General features: G+C 37.0%; 1 protein-coding gene across 3 annotated transcripts in view; it reads left to right on the forward strand.

Moving 5' to 3' along the window:
• Positions 1–17788, forward strand: part of sh3pxd2a (SH3 and PX domains 2A) — an 84237-nt gene that overhangs the window by 28027 nt on the left and 38422 nt on the right. For 2 of the 3 annotated variants that reach the window (XM_015391794.1, XM_015391795.1), the window contains exons 5-6: positions 227–318; positions 7089–7120. In XM_015391794.1, the coding sequence (XP_015247280.1) occupies positions 227–318; positions 7089–7120 (124 nt within the window). Of the gene's footprint in view, positions 1–226; positions 319–6971; positions 6989–7088; positions 7121–17788 lie in introns of those variants that run through there. The other variant, XM_015391796.1, reaches the window with a different exon arrangement.

Here is a 17788-nt window from a genome sequence, read left to right on the forward strand (position 1 = left end):
CTCGGAATTTGAGTTGGGCTGGGATTACTACATCCAGCATAACCAGTGTGTATTTTCATTTGTTTTGACCTCCTGCCTAAGGATCACTTCTTGCTTGCATTCATCTACAATTGGTCTCTACATCTACATCAACTCAGATTAGCTCCCTCTAGTTTCAGTTCAGGTTTACCAGTAACAAAAACTTATGACTCCTGCTGTTAAACATGTATCTTGTCTTTGCTTGCAGGCTCTGATGAAACTTCCTTCTTTAATTTCTGAAAGTGAGGAGGTCCTTAAGTTCTTTGAAACCAGATCAGAGGACCTCAACCCTCCAACAGAGTAAGAAAACAGAAAGTGCATTATAAAAATGAGTAATTGTTAAGCATAACTACAATCTTTCTCATATAATGCTGAGAACTTCCTTGCGAAAGTCTTTGTTTTCCTTTTGTTCACCTTTTGCTTTCATAACCATCACAAAATGCACTGTTTCTTCCAAATAGATTTTACAAGATTTTAAAGAAGTAGTGTATAGGTGGAAAGGAAAATGACAAATAATAAAGTATATCATGAATATGTATTTAGCCCCTTTCACTCTAATACAGCATCAGGAAAGGTAAAAACAAAGTTTAAAGCAGGCTTATTTTTCAAAATAATATCTAAGGCTTTAAACATCTCACTCAAAAATGTATATTTTTAAATAGAAATCGAAATTATTTGTTAGACCAGCTCTACAAAGATATGGCCATTCTACCTGCTGACAGGACAGGTAAGGAGAGCCTAAAAAGACAGCTTAGACATCTATGGTAACTCTGGAGGAGCTGCAAAATCTCCAAAAGAGTGATTTGTTTATCAAACAGCTCTTAGGATGCGACAAAAGAGAAAATACATTTTACTAAAACTCTTAACACACCACTTTACAGTGAAACTGCTCAGAGTTGATGGATGAAGCTCAATACAGAGAAATTCTGGAAGAGGAATTGCGGGAGGCTGACAACAACATCAGTTTGGGGCGAAGGTCCTCCATCTTGGAGATTACAACGGCAGATCACAATTTTTATTGCAATGTAGGAAAGCTTGTATAGATTTTTGTTCCACTTAAAGATGATCATTTTAGTGTGACAAGGCTTGAAAGGCCATTGCCCTCAGCTGGACAGTAAGCTCCAAGTAAGTGGTTCAGCAGCTGAGCTGTCTGTTGTGACCCTGTCTTGATCCACAGGCTTCACTTTGTTTGAAATGATGAATGGATTCTGGTTCAGAGCTACTGCTTTTTATTAATAATGATGTCAGACGGGTAACAGAACAAATGAGAAAGGATTGGTGGTGTCATGCGAGCTCAAGTCTCAGGGAAGATGAAGACCTCAGTCAGGTCATTAGTCATGCTCAGTTCAAAGTCAAATAATGGAAGTAATTATGCTGTAAGCTGACTGCAACATTGTCCTTTGTTTAAAACACGCTTTCATCTTTTAAACATATCATCAGTTGTACACAGGGAATGTAAAACCAGTTTCTTCCTTGGATCTCAGGACTTGTGTCTTGTATTAACTCCAAACCCAGTGTGAGAAACCTCTCAGCCACAACCAGTTCTATGACCTCTAACCTCAAACACCCATGCATGTTAATCCCACTTCAAAGTCAGAGCCTCATGCAGTCTCTGAGACAGTCCAGCCCACCTTAAACTAAGAGGTCTAGCAGACATACCACCCGTGGACACTTCATACATGCTTGATCTCCACCATTTGAAATGGTAGTTTATGTTAGACAGATTGAGAAACACAGATAAGATGCTGTCGTCTTTCTGTTGAGTTACAGCTTGTAAGATATAGTATTGAATACCATAGCTTATAAAAAGTGGAAATCAGCCAAAAAAAAAAGAAGAAATTGTTCTAACAATAATATCCAGGAATAAAAGTCAGAGTAGATTAGTGAAACCGATTTTTATCCCATCAACTTAAGCACATTTTATATAATTGTACCTCTTTTGTAAGAGTCTGCTGCCCAATGTTTATCAGTTAAGCATGAAAATAAATCAGAAGTTGCTTTAATACTCATCCAACACCAGAGGTCGCTCCTGAACAGGCCAAAGAAAATCAAGAGATTTTTTTTTTCCACTTTAATTGAAATAAGCATAGTATACCTACTGTATTTAGCACACCTTAAATATTTTTGTTATATATGTTTAAACAATAATACTGCAGATTTATTGTTATATTTGAACCTTTTCATATACAATTTAATCAAGATGTTAAAAGATTCTAGATTGTTGTTCTCCAGTGATGAATAATTTTGAATAGACTAAAAGGCCATTGGAGATTGAATTCTGTTCCTTTAGACCTGGTGGGGAAAAACGGGTTATTTAGCAAAAGTTGAATAATAATAATAAAAATTATAATAATTATCATTATTAATTAATGTTTTATACTCTAGTTTTGTTTGCATAAAAAAAACAATTAACCCATATTGATTTAACATTAGATTTACTTGTAAGCATCACTAAATCGGCACTAATTCAGAATTGTCTGCTGTAGATGCAAAAAAGTGTGTAAAAAACAATAAACAAACAAAGAAAAGAACCTTTGAAAACACGTGTGGCACCTAATTCAGAAAATAAACCCTAAAGCAAGCTTACCTCCTTGGTCAATTCTCAATTGATGCCTAGTAATAAGAGCTTAAAAAAAAAGCAGTGATAAAGGGTATATATTTCAGAATTAGCAAAAAAAGTGTCATTAACATGAAGTGCATTCTTTTGTTATATTTATTTAGAATTTCTAAAAATAACCTTAATTTTTTTGCAAGCATTCAAATGGTTTGGTTTGATGCTCATCTTCTAACATTCATAATCCTGTCAAACTTTTTCTGTGAAAACCACACATTTTTGCACACAGTTGCTTGCATGTACTCCATCACCAAAGAGTGAAGAAGTCACCATATGAATGCCATCAATACTAGTTACACTTCTCAATCAGATCTGAGTGTAGGTAACTTTTCGTCTGAAGTTTGTGTTTTTTTCTATTGTAACTCAGAGCTTAATTTGGCAGCAGAGTTTCAGCACTGACATCAGTTTCTGCCCATGGCCAACATTTTCTTCAACTCTTGGCAATTATGCCTGAGTTTACTGGAGTTGTGTGTGTTTTTTGTAGCAGCGCCATTACCTCCTCACACAAAAACCCTCCATTGCTCGTTTTCTTTGTACACGTAAGCGGCCTGCTTTATCATCATGATTTGCTGCTCAACACTGACGACCTGTTGACCGCAGAGCTTAGAGGTTACCCCTGTAGAGGGAAATCTGAGGTCATGCATGAGTTTCTCTGTAATTTAGTCATATAGCAAGACAGATACATAGTTGCTGAAAAAAATGCTCACATACATTCCTTTCTAGCAGGCCCACCTATGAAGAGTGAGTTGCAGAGTTGTACAAACAGATTACTCAATATTCAAGAAGGCTTTGGATTTTTATCAACACTGATATCCACAGAGTGAAATGAAAAGTATGATTCCCTTATGCTGTTTTGATTTGAAGATTACCATGCACAAACCATCATAAAGATTTAACAGAAACTTTTTTTCCCCTAATGATTAGATTTAGGAAAGAATTACACAGAGCCAGAGCTCTGTACTGTGTCTTCTCCTGGGGGGAACATATAACTCCACCTCTGAGCTTTTGCTGAGGGTCAGAAGTAAGCAGAAAAGGTCAAACATTTACTTCATCATCAGCTTATTCCCCCAAGCCTCAATTTTATCACCACCCAACTAGCACACAATGTATTTTGGCTTTTTTTTCACTTTATGTAATGTACTGCTGTACCTTTAATGCACTGTTAACAGTAGAGCTATGAAACTCCTAGTAAAAGCTCTGCTTAAGTTTTTGAATCATTGAGATGTTTTGCTCTCCTTTAAAGCTATACATTGTGTTAATTTTGTGGTAAACATAATTCTTTATCTCTAAAATATTACAAACAGGAGATTTTAGCTTCTTTGATGATTTTGTATGAATCTTGCTCCAAATCTGTCTGTTTTACTATTTTGTTCATGATCATCAATTGTAGAGTTTGTCTCTTTTTTTTTTTTTTTTTTTTGTGTTCTCAATATACTAACATATTTGGAAAGAAATTAACTTTTAACGAAAATACTATTTATTTTTGAAAGCTTCTGCTTGAAAATCCCCAAAAGCTCTAAAAGAAAGAGTCCACTTTGGTTCGTTTGGACGTAGCTCTGATTCTGCGGGACTTCTTTTTAAATCTATCATGCAGAAAGCACCGATACTTTGCAATGGGCAGTCACAGACCGCAGTCTGTGCTGGAGGGGAGTGAGGAAGAGCAGTGCTTCTAGGAATAAATTAAAACAGCTTTTTTAGCCACTGCTTCCGGTCTGAATGCACCATAAGGAAAATGATTGCCAATTTGAGAATAAAAACAAGTAACCTCTTAAATTATGTCTGCTGTATCACTGTATCTGTGATCGACCTCATGGTGTCTTGAAGACCTACATTTAGGTTGATAACTTACACCTGGTTAGACATTGCCACAACTCTGAACCCTGGCTTGGCCTTGAGGTACAGATAAAGCTGGGATGCTAAGTTGAGCCTGGAGTTTCTTAATACAGCTTTTGGAAAAAAAAAAAAAAAATCATTATCTTTTTCTTTTTATCTTTAATGTGCTGCTTCCAATTTTAACTTTTGAAGACTGTCTTAACTCGACACAAAAAAGCCCTGTGCTGGAGCTTAAGTATTAATTAGCAAAAAGTTATCTTTTTTCTATTAACAAGATCAATTCCACCTATAGTCTCCATGTGTGTATTAGTCCAGTATGTAATTTGGAGTGAGTGATTATTCATCTTTTTCCAATTCTTTTGGTTTCTATGGGAACAAATACTGAGGCAGTGAATATTATATTCAAAGGCTTAGAAAGCAAGGAAGAAAAATAGAAACATCAGTATTTAATTTAGATCTTGAGATTAATTAACATTGTAAAAAATCACACAGGTCTGTTAGTGTCACATTTGGAAGGCTGTACAAGAAGCACTGCACCAGCAGATGTCTCCAACACACTAAGTAAACTATCCTTCAAGCAATAAGCCGATTTGAAATGGTTGTCTGATACAGGGTTCCTTATTTGGCCGTCATTTCCCAGTTTGTGTAAAGGAGATAGAAGAAGTAGAAGGAGAAGAAGTTGTTTTTGTAATCATAAGGAAAGACATTTTAAACATCTCCCATTGTCTGATATTTAGACAGTTTAATTTTGATAGCCATAGTAACTGTTTGTGTGTATTTCTCAAAAAATGTAGACTCTTAATTTTTGTAACTCTAATTTTTATTTAAAAGCTGCTATAGTCCCCATGTTCCATGACAGTTAGAGCTTGGAGATTTGGTTAAAATGTATTGCTTACATTTTTATTGTTATCTGCTGAAGTTTAATTTAATGTTTAATAGTAGCACCCTGAGTAAGAAGTTAAATGCAACATAATTTTTAACTTAAAATAGCCTCCTACCTTTTGAATAGTTCCACATTTTATTTTAGCTACCCTACTGCTATTTATAATAGCTAACTCCACTTTTCGTAGCCACTTACATACAGAGAGTGTTTTGCTCATAACAGCATATGAGTGCCTTGGTATGGTGTGCTCACTAGTTATGAAGTAAGATAGTCTATTATTTTGGCAGGTCCCTGACTTGAAGTCACTGACCTGCCAATTTCCAAGTCCATCTCTTTCTCAGATTAGGCCATTCACATTCAAAGACCCCTACATATTAATATATGTGATTTGTTCCTGCTATAATTTTAAGCATTTTTAAGGTCATGGTCATATAGTGCTTGCTGAATGCACTGCATTTTCTTAGTTTTTATGATCGATTGATCTGTTATACTCCCTATAAAGCCAAATAAGGAATGCAACAGTATATCCAGTGTTAGTTAGGTTTTCCTATTAAATGAAGTTGATAAGCATTCTGTTATGCTGGCAAATGTTAGACAAGTTTTATCCAAGCATGTGCTCATATCCTTGACTGGCCTTGGCTGTGGTCCTGCTGCTGGCCTCTCCAGAGAGCCAGGTGTCTGTTTCCATCTGTGTCAAGCCTCAGCTTCTCATCACTCTCCTCTCTGCTGCCCAGTTAACTAAATGAGGGTGAGCAGTCACCCCACACTTCCTGAAATAGTCCTGGGGTTTGAAGTATTTACCTGCTTCCGACTCCTTATATATCCTCATTTATGTTTATGTAGCTTAGAGGATGTGGAATGATCACTCAAAATTAGCTGACAGCACCTTAATGGGGAACTAATTTATGCATTTGTCATGTAGTCATTTTGTGTTTCTGATAAATTTTAGTAATTGAAAAATAATTGCTCTATAATTCCTTTGGTACAGCTGGAGAAAAAATTAGAGAAATCAAAAATCTCTTCTGCATAAGATGCTGTCCAGAAGAAAAGCGAGGAAATATAGTTTCTTGTTTAAATAATAGCACATTTAGAGAGAAAATTAAAAACTATGCCAAATTATATTTACCAATAAAAGTTTAAAATATAAAAAAAAATATCTAGTAATAGCTTTTCTGTCAAATGATTCATTACTTCTGTTTATTTATTAAAATGTAAGATAAGAGAACATTGAGTGGAAACTTGCTGATCTTTAAGTAGATCACAGCATAGTGCAGGTTCTCTGACACGAATGATCCGTTTTTCAGTCTTAAGCCACGGCTTGAACCAAGACAGATGCCATTTTTACATCCAAATATAAATTGGATTTCACAGGGAGATATGGCACTGTTGTCCGATAAACACATGGCTTTCTGTTTAAGAGAGGCAGCTGTGTTGCACTTATGTCTAATATTAGAACAGATAAAATCCATTTACACTCAGTACTGGCTGTAGTTTGCTGTGGCTCTCCTTTTGGCATCCTTACTGTACGACTCACCCATTTCTGTCCCACACGGACTCCCTCCCTTTACTCATGGGTCAAGTTCTGAGTGCATTCTCCATGAGGGCTTGGCTGGTAGTTGTGTGACAACTGCACTAGAATGGTCTGCATAAAGACATTCATCTGTAACCAGTTACAAGATTGATCCGGTTCTGTTGGTGTTCACTCAAACTGATCATGCTCTGGTGTTGTTTCTTTTTCAGAGACAGTGGAGGATCTGGTAGACGGAAATCGGGTAAGCTCACCACCTTTGATACCTACATTTCATTTACTTTTTCTTACCCTGTGTTGATTGATAATGTGGTTTTGAGGTCACGGTGTAGAGCTTGGTTGCATGATTCTATCTTTTGCTTAACCTTTTGCGCAAGACAAGCTCAGGTTTAAAAAAAGAGATGTTTTACAGACTTGAGCCCAACCACTGTGCTTGGTTCAAATGAGGCCAAAGCGCAGGTGGTTTGTGGACAAGTGTGCCACCAAAAAAAAATAAAAAAATCTCCCTCTCTATATATGACTATTGGGGAAGTATAACAGAAGATGTGTCTTTTTTCAGTGCGGAAAAATCCTACCCATCTTTTTCTGTCATGTCAAGTACACCTCTGTGTTTACATTTACCAGTGATGGTTTTCATTTTTTTTGAGTTAAAGGACTAAATTTGGACAGGCTGCTTGTCTGTTTAATTTGACAATTTTTTGCTTCTAATAATTTACTACCTTATAATTTGGCTTTCTGTAGTATGGCATTTGGCATTAACTTTACATTAGTATAATGTTTTTTATCCACTTTGACAATCTAAGTTATAAAATATAATTTTACGTTCAAACTATTGTTTACTGCAAAGAAATACGTTTTGTTTCCAATAAATAATAACCTACTTAAGTTTGCTTAGACTGGTTTTAGCTTGATCAGTGCTCAGAATCTCAGGCTCAAGCAAATAGTGTGGGTCTGCTGGGAATGTATGACAGAGCCCTTTGTCAAGGATGTATTCATTTCCCACCTTTGGGAAAGCTTTTCTTAGATTCCACCGGAGGTTGGGGACATGGATTCTGAGTGGACAAGGTTCCTTCACGCTATGTGTATATAAGGTCTCCGAAACCTGTTGTGGCAGTAACCCCCAAACTCAGTGGTGGAAACCAGCAAAAATTGATGCTGTCAAGCAGCCGAAGGAGTCCTATCAAGTCTTGTTGGCATAGGTAACGCTAACAGCGACAAAAAATCTAGCATGTTAGGAGTTTGGAGACAATGCAGTCAGTCTCAAAGTGGTTCCAGCAAATCTTCTTGTGCCTTCGGGGGAGCAGTTATTTCTAACACTGTTAACCTCTTAAAACCCACCGGGTCGCCGGTGGGCTTAATAATTCAGTAATGCATAAAATTTCACCGGTAAACTTTTTACCAGAAGGCGGAGCCATTGCGCACAGCTCCAAACTGACACCAAAAGTTCCATACCCCACAGCTCTGGAACTGCTATAGCTAGAGATCTGAAATTTTCTGCATTTGTGGTTGACATGATTTAGAACAAATACAATAAAACCTGCCTTTTCTCAAGAATGTCTTTATTACTGCTGTTTCAAACAGACCTACTATTTCCAAGAATAAAAACAAAAACAACTTTGAGTCATGTTGGAACCTATGCAGGTTGGTTGGTATTCTAGTCACCCAATTTTGATTTATATATCAGGAAACTAGACAATGTTAGCTTTCAAATAATATATTGCAAATGTAATTTGGGCTCACAGTTCCTAAGTTATTTGCTTTTCCATTTGGGTATGCAAAATAGGCGAGGGTTTCCCAAAATGAGGTGGGTGTTAAGAGGTTAACAAACTTCCCTGGCAGAAGCAGGGACTGGGTGCTCAGAGTCAGACTTGTTCATCATTCAGGCTGAAGTCACTGAGGCGGTCAAAAAACTCCTCACTGGCAGGGCTTTAGGGGTGGATGAGATCTGATCTGAGTCCGTTAGCTCTCTGGATGTTGTTGGGCTTTCCTGGCCTAAACCGTTTAACATTGTGTGGCAGTCAGGAAATGTGACCCTGATCTGGCAGACTCGGTTGGAAGTTCCCCATTCTTAAGAAGGGGGTCTAGAGTTTTCCAACTATAGGGGAATCACATTTCTCAGCCTCCTTGGGAAAGCCTATGCCAGTGTGTTGGAGATGAGGGTCCACCTGATTGTTGAACCTTGGGTTCAAGAGAAGCAGTTTGGTTTTGATTCTGTCTGTGGAAAACTTGACCAGCTTTACTACCACTGCAAGGTGCTTGACGGTTGATGGGTGTTTGCCCAAATGGTCTGTAGTTGCTTGCATAAGTCTGACCCATTCGCACTACATGTTGGACTCTGGCAGGACTACCCTCCATTACCAGTCCTGTCATAACTTTTATTGACAGGATTTCAAGACACAGCCAAGGGCCAGATGGAGGCCAGCAGGAGGTCACAGGGAGGCGGGGCGAGGGCTGGTTTGGGGACTAATTGATTTCGTCCCTGCTTTTTTTGGATGACAGGGTTCTACTGGAGTCCTCTTGCCAAGACGTACAACATTCAGTGGGGCAGTTTACAAGTGAGTGCGAAGCAGCCTGGATGAAAATTTGCTCCTTCAAGTCTGAGTCCATAGTTCTCAAAATTTTGGCTTGCATTCCTCAGAATAGAGGAGAGGTACTGCCTCAACTAGAAGAGATCTAATATCATGGGGTTCTGTTCATGGGTGAGGGGGGAATGGAGCACAAAATCAACAGATTGGTGCTGCTGCCAACCATTGTACATATCACCAAAAGGCAAAAATCTTAATTTACAATTTGGTCAACATTTCTACCCTTTAACAAGGCCATTAAATATGGATCATGAATGATTCTGGGTCCAAACAGCTAAAAGGACTGGGCATCCCTTAGAGATAGGGTGAGGAGCTAGACCATCCTCGAGAGGCCCAAAGTAGTTCTCCCCTTCACATTGAGGGGAGAACTGAGTTGGCTTGGTCATCTGTTTCTGCCCCCTGGATGCTTGGAGGATAATGACATGCTGTCCTATAGCGCCTTGGGTTTTCCCCAGAGGAGCAGGAGGAGATGTCTAGGAATGTCTGGGAGGGTCTCCTGAGAAGGCTGCCCCCATGAACCAGACCGGATGGAAGACAATGGGTATGGGTATAAACCATTTAGAAAAAAATGTAACATTTTATGCAAAATCTGATTCCTTTATAACTGTTTATTGCTAAAAGTATTTGTTACAACCGAGCTCAGATAAGGGAAAGGGGATTGTAGATTTTATAAACAGATGCAATTAAGTTGATAATTTCTATGTTTTATTGTTCAGTTTACATCAGAACAAATGGGGAAAAGTTAACAAAAGGAGTCCAAAAATGCAAAACACAATCAAAACAAAACCAAAAAAAAAAAAAAGATAATCTAAGGCAGGGGTCACCAACGTGATGCCCGCGGGCACCAAGGGGCCCTCAAGGACCACATGGGGTGCCCTCAGCATCTTATTAAAAAAGAACAACTCACCAGTGCACTAAGTTTAAAATGTTATTTATTTGCTGCTGGTGTTATGTTTTATCATTAATAGAGCATTTCATCATATCAATCATTTAAAACATATAAGCATTTACAGGGATTTCAAAATGACAATATCTAAAAGCAAATTAGAAATGTAAAGAAACAATAGAAATATGATTATTATCTATGAAGTTTATTTGAACGCTGACTCCTCCAGTTCATATGTCAATATTAGTAGCCCATCCTGTGACTCAGTACCCATGAAGTAGCCCTTATTCTTAAAAAGGTTGGTGACCCCTGATCTAAGGTCTTTAAAAATCGAAATATAACTACAATGACACAAACCCCAAATGTGAGTCCTGGTGCTGCAGTGGACAGACACAAAAAATACAACAAAAATAAATAAAAAGAATGTTTATGCGTATGAAGGACTTGTTTGATTACAAGTACATTACTGAATTGAAGAAATAAACTGGCAACATTTGGGTATGAAAGAGGGTGCACGGATTATTGAGAGGATACGCTTACTCAGAACCTGTACACACACAAGAAGGGGTTATGGTGCTTTGATGGGTCAGAGTTATGATCAGAAAGAGACATTTTTCTAACAATATATTTAATAAAAAACAAAACAGAAAAAATGCCACTAGATCTTTTATCTTTATGATGTAACATTCCAATGTTTTCATAAAATAACTGAAAAAAATCAATCTTGCTGCAGTACACCATGGTAAATTGTTTTTCATTTAAACATCAAAATGCATTTTTAATAATTAAACAATTTTCTTTTCACATAAAACTTAAGAAATGGTAAGAGAACAAATGGTTAAGAAAACAGTCAATGGAGACCAAGACCACCTTTCAGTGCCTGCCTAATTTCTCTTATTCTATTAGCTTTTGGTTTAACCTTTCAGTGTTTATGTGTGTGTGAGGGTTGAGCAAAGACAGTGTGACTCAGCTGAGCATGGGTATAAGAGTGTAGGAGGAAAAGTATGAAGGCAGTTTAGTGAACAGCTGTGCAGATTTTACATGTTTGTATCCACATGCTCTTGCATGCAAGCAGTCCCAGAATACTCATCTGCATTACTAAATTACATGCTCCTCCGCAGTCATGTGTAGTTGCTTTGGCCTTCCTTTCCAAAATGTGATGCTATTATGAAGGCTTATATCAAAGCGGAGCATAAAAGTTTCAGAGGGTGAAAAGCAGAGACATCTTTTTCCTTTATTTGTGGGTGGTATGCACCAGGGAGAGGCTACACGGGAGTTGTCACCAAAATGAAATAAGACCCCTACCAAATTTCAGCATTCATTCCATTGCATGGAGTCTGTACATGATGGGGGATTCCATCCACATAGGGAAATGGAAAATTTGTCTTATTTCAGCTGTGTGTGCGGGTATGTGTTTTAAGCCTACTTTCGTTCAAATAATTTTTTTCATGTGGGGTTTCTCGCTGTAGAACTCATTATAATTAACCTTAATGGTTTATTGCTGACTTATATTATCAGTGCTATTTTTAATTTTGTTACACCAACAAAACTCGAATCTTAAGATGCAGTACTTTTTGTTCTAGCCCTCGCAATTACTTGATTTGGAAACATTCACTATTGTGTTCTTCCTGGACATTAGTGGTTTTAAGAGCAATATTTCCTTCTTTTTAAAGCAGGACAGCAGATCAACTGAGTATGTGGTGAGGTTTTTGCTGTACTTGCAGCTTATAGTTACCCTAATTATATGGTGCAGGGGTACCCAGAAGAGTTTCCTGAGCCCCTGCCCTGAAGAGGATAATGTAGCTTTCCACCACAAAACTGAGAGCAATTGGAGGTTCAGCTCTGTGTACCTGGCAGGCTAGGGGAAATGGAGAATTGCTAACTCAGGCCAATAAATCCCTTTCAGGTTCTAATCACTTTGTTTTCATGACAATACATTTTTTTTTTTTTTTTTGTTATTTATGCTCCAAAAATTGGACAAGCACATGGTTTCAGATTCTTTCAGTCAAAAATGATCAAGGTTAGCTGATAATCAGTTTCAGATTGGTACATTTGTTAGTATTGGGTTCCTTTGTTCCAAGAAGTCTGCGTGGTTTCATATTCAAGCGTTGCATTTCTCTTGGCACTCTAGCCTAATCCTATGGTTAAAAAAAAAACAAAAAAAAAATTCACATTTGAGTTTAACTGTTCTCTAAAAGTTGACTTCAGAAGTAAGTATTGCCAATATGAAAGATAAAATCATGCATTGTTCAAAAGACTATAGACTATGGACAGATTTTGTCATGCACATTTAAAGCTGGTTTATGCTTGATGCATAGGTAAGGCCTGTGCCATGGCACGTGGGCCAAATTACGTAATTTTTGCATCAGCCTGATATTTCTGCACTGCTCACAGGGAAACCTTTGTAACTAACTGTAGAGCTTAACATGGGAAAGCAGGGTGAAAAATGCACTAAAATCAAGCAGCTACAATGGTAATGCAAAAAACAGAATATGTCTTGTCTAATGTCTCTCTTTAGTTGATTAACATTGATAGTAATAACCTGCCAACTCTGGTAACAGTTTTTTTTTTAAATTTCTAAAGTAGTTGAGGTAAGAAATGTTTTATATCTGTCGGGTATTTACAACAAAAATGAAGAATAAAAACATCCAGAATCAATTCCTATTTGTTGTTTCCAAGCTAAACTTTACTTTTGCCAAGTTGAAACACCCAAAGTTTGCCAGTGCAGAATTCATGCTCTTTCAGGTTTAAAGAGAGATTTTCTGCATCTGCATACAAATGAGCTGTTAGGCTTGACTACTTGTTAGCATACTTAAATTATTGTCAGATGACAGCAACTGATGAAGAGACGTGCTGTCATAACAACTGTACAGCACTGATGCTCAGGGGCTTTATATCATCTTCGAAAGAATCTCTTTTTTTTTTACATTTCTGAATGTCAAACAAAAGTTGGAGAAGCAAAAGAGATTTGGAGAGAAAAAATGAGTCAGAGAGAAAAAGAATGGAGTGGTTGGGGGTGTATTGCATGTGAAAAGCAGCTGGAGAAGAGAAGAAGGCCTACGTGGCAAGGGGGGGCCATGTTGATTCACTGTCATGCTGCAGACTTGTCTTCATTTGTGCTGCAGGTCTTTGGAGGAGGAAACAGGCTATGCATTGCATTGCATTGCATGAGGTTATCTATTTGTGCACTGAAAGCGTGTTAGTGGGGGCAGGGTTAATCTTCTAATGAGTCTGACAGTGGGTGGGTCAGGAGGTCTGCATGTTTGTTTGTATTTATTGATGGATGTGATTGCAAGCCAGAGAAGGAAGTGTTTCTAAATTCCTCTGACACACAATACTCTCTTTTCTGTTAATGAAAAGCTGTAGATTCTGGTTAATGCTGCATTTATAAGTTCTATTCATACATTTGTCACATTTTACATTTTGTGAGGTAGCTTGTGAATAGTTTACTTGCAGATTTACCAGGATTAATTTCCCCCAGAGAGTTGGAGAGGACCAAACAAGAAGTTGATAATGAAGGAAGTTTAGATCATATTTCCCCTCAGTTGTCATAGGGGAGGTGATATCTCCATCAAACAAATTAGATGTGAAGGAAGCGCTGGCAAGAATGCAGCAGGAATATCCTTATTAAGCACTTGGCTCAGAGAAAGGTACCAAACAAAGTTCTGGACTCATTACAGATACAACAGATGGAGCAGCAGATTTATACAGATATTTCCAGCTAAAAAAAGAACAGTTGTTGTTATTGTTGCTTTTTTAAGCTCCAATATTTACTGCTGATTTTCTTGTAGTTAGATTTTTTCACTATTTAAAAAAGTGAAAAGGGCACCTGTCAACGCCGTGTGGCCTATTATAAACATTGGGTTGTTAAAAAGGTATGACAAGCCAAACCTGATTTCAGCCACTTTGAATTTATCCTTGAAAACTGTAATTACCATTGATTAAAAACATAGTTTTATCCATCCCGCCTTGAGCAGACTGTTCCTTTCTTACCCAAATCCAAACTGATCCATACTGTAATAGTGCGATGAGAAAAAAAAGCCACCCACCAAGTTCTAGCTTTCTGTTTAAATAATGAATGTCTGAAAACATGGTTTGTTTTTGACTAAATTTAAAATGTTTTTATTGATAATAGGTAGCTTTGATACTTTCTCTTACATTAGTTTCACAGTGAAGGGAATTGTCAGCCCTGAAAGGTGAAGCTGACTAATGGTGTGTTCAGTGATGGTAGAGAAGATGTGATTTTAGACTTTTGAATTTTGCACTGACAGCTTTTAATGTGTTTTTTTTTTTTTGTATATGTCAAAAACAAAACTGTTTTGTACAGCTAAAAGAAAAGCATGCCATTAGACACAATTTAGTTAATCAAGATTGCTGTCTAACGAGATCCTATGCAGGACAGGAGAGTTTCAATTTAGTTCAAGGAAATTTTCACAATAGAATCTGAAAAAAAACATTCATTGAAACTGCGTTAAACGGACTAAGCTAAAGTTTCTGTAGGTTTTCCCCCTCTCTTATTGAAACTGAGCTTTTGCTGTTGGGAAGCTTTTCCCTTCCTTCAGCCAAGACCGGGCCAATACTGGCCGCTCTGTTTCTGATAAGTGACCATTTGTTACACCAGAATCCCACCCTGGAGGCTGAGCTGAAAGGTCTCACTCAAAATAGTTTCCAGGACAGAAGCTGTTTTGTATGAGAATAACAGCTCAAATGTGTAATTTTTTTCAACATGCAGTTGTGTTGCAATCTATTGACTGAAATCTTAGTGAAGTTTGGTTTTTCTAGGGTATTTAAACACGAAGATACAAATCTTTAAATGTGATATTATTTTATTTTTATTTTGCTATGTTTATATGAACAATGCAGAGCTGTGATTTTCTTTTAGGGCTAAACGCCAGTTTTTCGAGGGTGCAATCCTTAAAATGGGCAAAATACGTCCTTTGTCTTTCCCATTTCCCTTTTAATGAGCAATTTTATTAAGGTTGACATTTTTGACCATTGGCATTATAAAGCAAGACACAGAGCCAGTGTAGTGACATCAATTAAAAAGAAGACAAAATCTTTTACATATTCTGTTTTCAGAGCCAATTGGTTTTAAAGACTAAGCTGTTCCACTCATGTTCTGCCGCTCTCCCTTTTCTTGGGACACATACTGATTCAGTGACATGAGTACATCTGCACTACATTGATCAGCAGATCTGCATCTCCTTCTAATCTAGCTGCACATCTGCTGCTGATGAGCCAAACAAAAGAATTAAACTTCAGCAGATTTTACTACTCTCAGCTAAATTGTTATTTCATAGGGTTTTGTTTTTTTTGTCCACGGGGATAACAATATGGATTCAACACATAAAGACTTCCAGGTCCTATGCAGATTAAAAAAACAAAAAACAAAAAAGGAAATCTAAACTTGGCTTAATTGCTTTGGGATAAAGTTCAAGGGTAGAATCCTGGTAATGAATCATTGCTCCGTTCTCAATGGTTATCATCTCCGGATGGAGCTTAAGATGGAGCGAGTGTTAAAGGGTGGGGGTTGGATGGAAAAGGAACATTTGGGATTGCCGGGGTGGGAGCAGGAAACAAACAGATAAATCTGAGTGAGGAGATAAAGAGAGAGTTGGCTAGAGGAAAATACATTAGAAACTCAAAGTGAAGACTTTTTTTGAAACCTAAGCCCATTTACAACAAATACTCGGTATTTTAAGGGTAAAAACGGCATTTCTTTTGTTTACTTTGGCGTTCATGCAGATAGCAGAGATTATGAAACAGTTTTAAACCATCTCTGGCATTATCTGTCCTCTTAGATTTTTAGGCTTGTAGAAAATTATCAAAGTTTTGAGATCTATATTTAAATGCTATGCCTGTTTTTCTCATTTTAAAATGCATACTTTTACTTGAAATTTGACCTAGGTCATGTCCGAAGCTGTTTTCACTCATGTTGTCTAATGTCTTTTCTTCTTCTTCTGGTTCTCTCTTCCTGCTGTTGCAAAACATTTCATTTCCTGAATAAGGCCAAAATATCAGCTTTTGCCTTTCACTGCTGTTGACTTTGCTGACAAAGTCTTTAATCTCTCACCTCTGGTTTCAGGTATTCCAGATTCCAAAGAGCATTAGTGAAGTTTTAATATATATACATATATATTTAACAATTAAGGTTTTTTCAGTAATATTAGACCATTACTTGTAAGATTGACATTTTTTTTATTTAAAGTGTGGGATTTGTTTTGTTGGAGATGCACAGTGGTGCAATTGAGTGAACTGTTGCAAGAATAGGGTCCTGGGTTCTTGGATCTGAGAAAAAAACATCCCCTAAGCATGCTACTAACACCACCATGTCTTGTTCCATTACAAATGCCAAATACATTCACATGAAATATGTACTTCTTTATTTCAATTTAAAATACTTTATTGTAATGGAAGTAACATGTTGTAACTGATGTGAAAAGGTTTATAATGGTAGTTTGTTACACTGATAGTCACAAGTTGCACTGGTTCATAATCAGGGCTTTCCAAGTAAAATACTAATGCATACCCCAGTTTTCAGAGCCATATTATGAAACCAAGTTTTGTGACATAATATATAACAAAAATTAAAACATTGAGGTTACACTTTTGCAAGGGGCTGTAGCTGCAGAGTATTTATAACTGTGGGAAGTTTATTTGTCTTAAAAGGATAAGAAGTTTTTTGAAAGTAAGAATTTTAACATTCATCTATGTATATAAATGTACTTCAAGACACTTGAGAGGACTTTATATTATTTAACCAAGACCTAATGGCAAAAAAGCACACTCTTCTAATTGGTTGACAAACAAAGTTTTCACATTTTATTTAAAAAAGGTAACTTTTTATGGTTTTAACAATACAGGCCTTACAATGAACAGGTCTAATAATAATACTGAATGGCAAATAAAGATCAACTCTCAGATAATTTTTTGAAGACATAATAGTTTTTCCTATACTGCCCTCAACTTCATGGTTTGTCAAAACGCTTTGCAAAGATAAGGCGTCAGAAATTACAGCCCAACCGCAGTAATTCAATGCTGGACCCTTTGGCAGCTTTAACTATATTGTAAATGAATTTATTAAGAGCAAAAATTTAACTTTGAGGTTTTTGTTTCTTTTATCTCAGTGAATAAATCTTACATTTGAAAATCATATAAATTGTGGAACTATTCATCTGCCATGTTTGTCAGCAAGCAACTGTCCGCTTAGTTACACATTTGCACCCAGGTGGAATCCACATCTTAATGCATAATAACAGATGCATTAAGTATAAACCAGTTTTAAGGTCCAGAGAAAGCCAAGTTTAAACCATGTGAATGTATAAAATGTAGACACACAGACTTTATTATTATTATCAAAGAAGTTTGAACGTTATAGCTCTCTGGGGAAGTTGGGTAAAAGGAGTCTATCTGCAGTAGTACTCCCTTAATTTTGCAGCTT

The sequence above is a fragment of the Cyprinodon variegatus genome, unplaced genomic scaffold (assembly GCF_000732505.1).
Source record: "Cyprinodon variegatus isolate N-32 unplaced genomic scaffold, C_variegatus-1.0 Scaffold560, whole genome shotgun sequence".
Classification (NCBI taxonomy): Eukaryota; Metazoa; Chordata; class Actinopteri; order Cyprinodontiformes; family Cyprinodontidae; genus Cyprinodon; species Cyprinodon variegatus.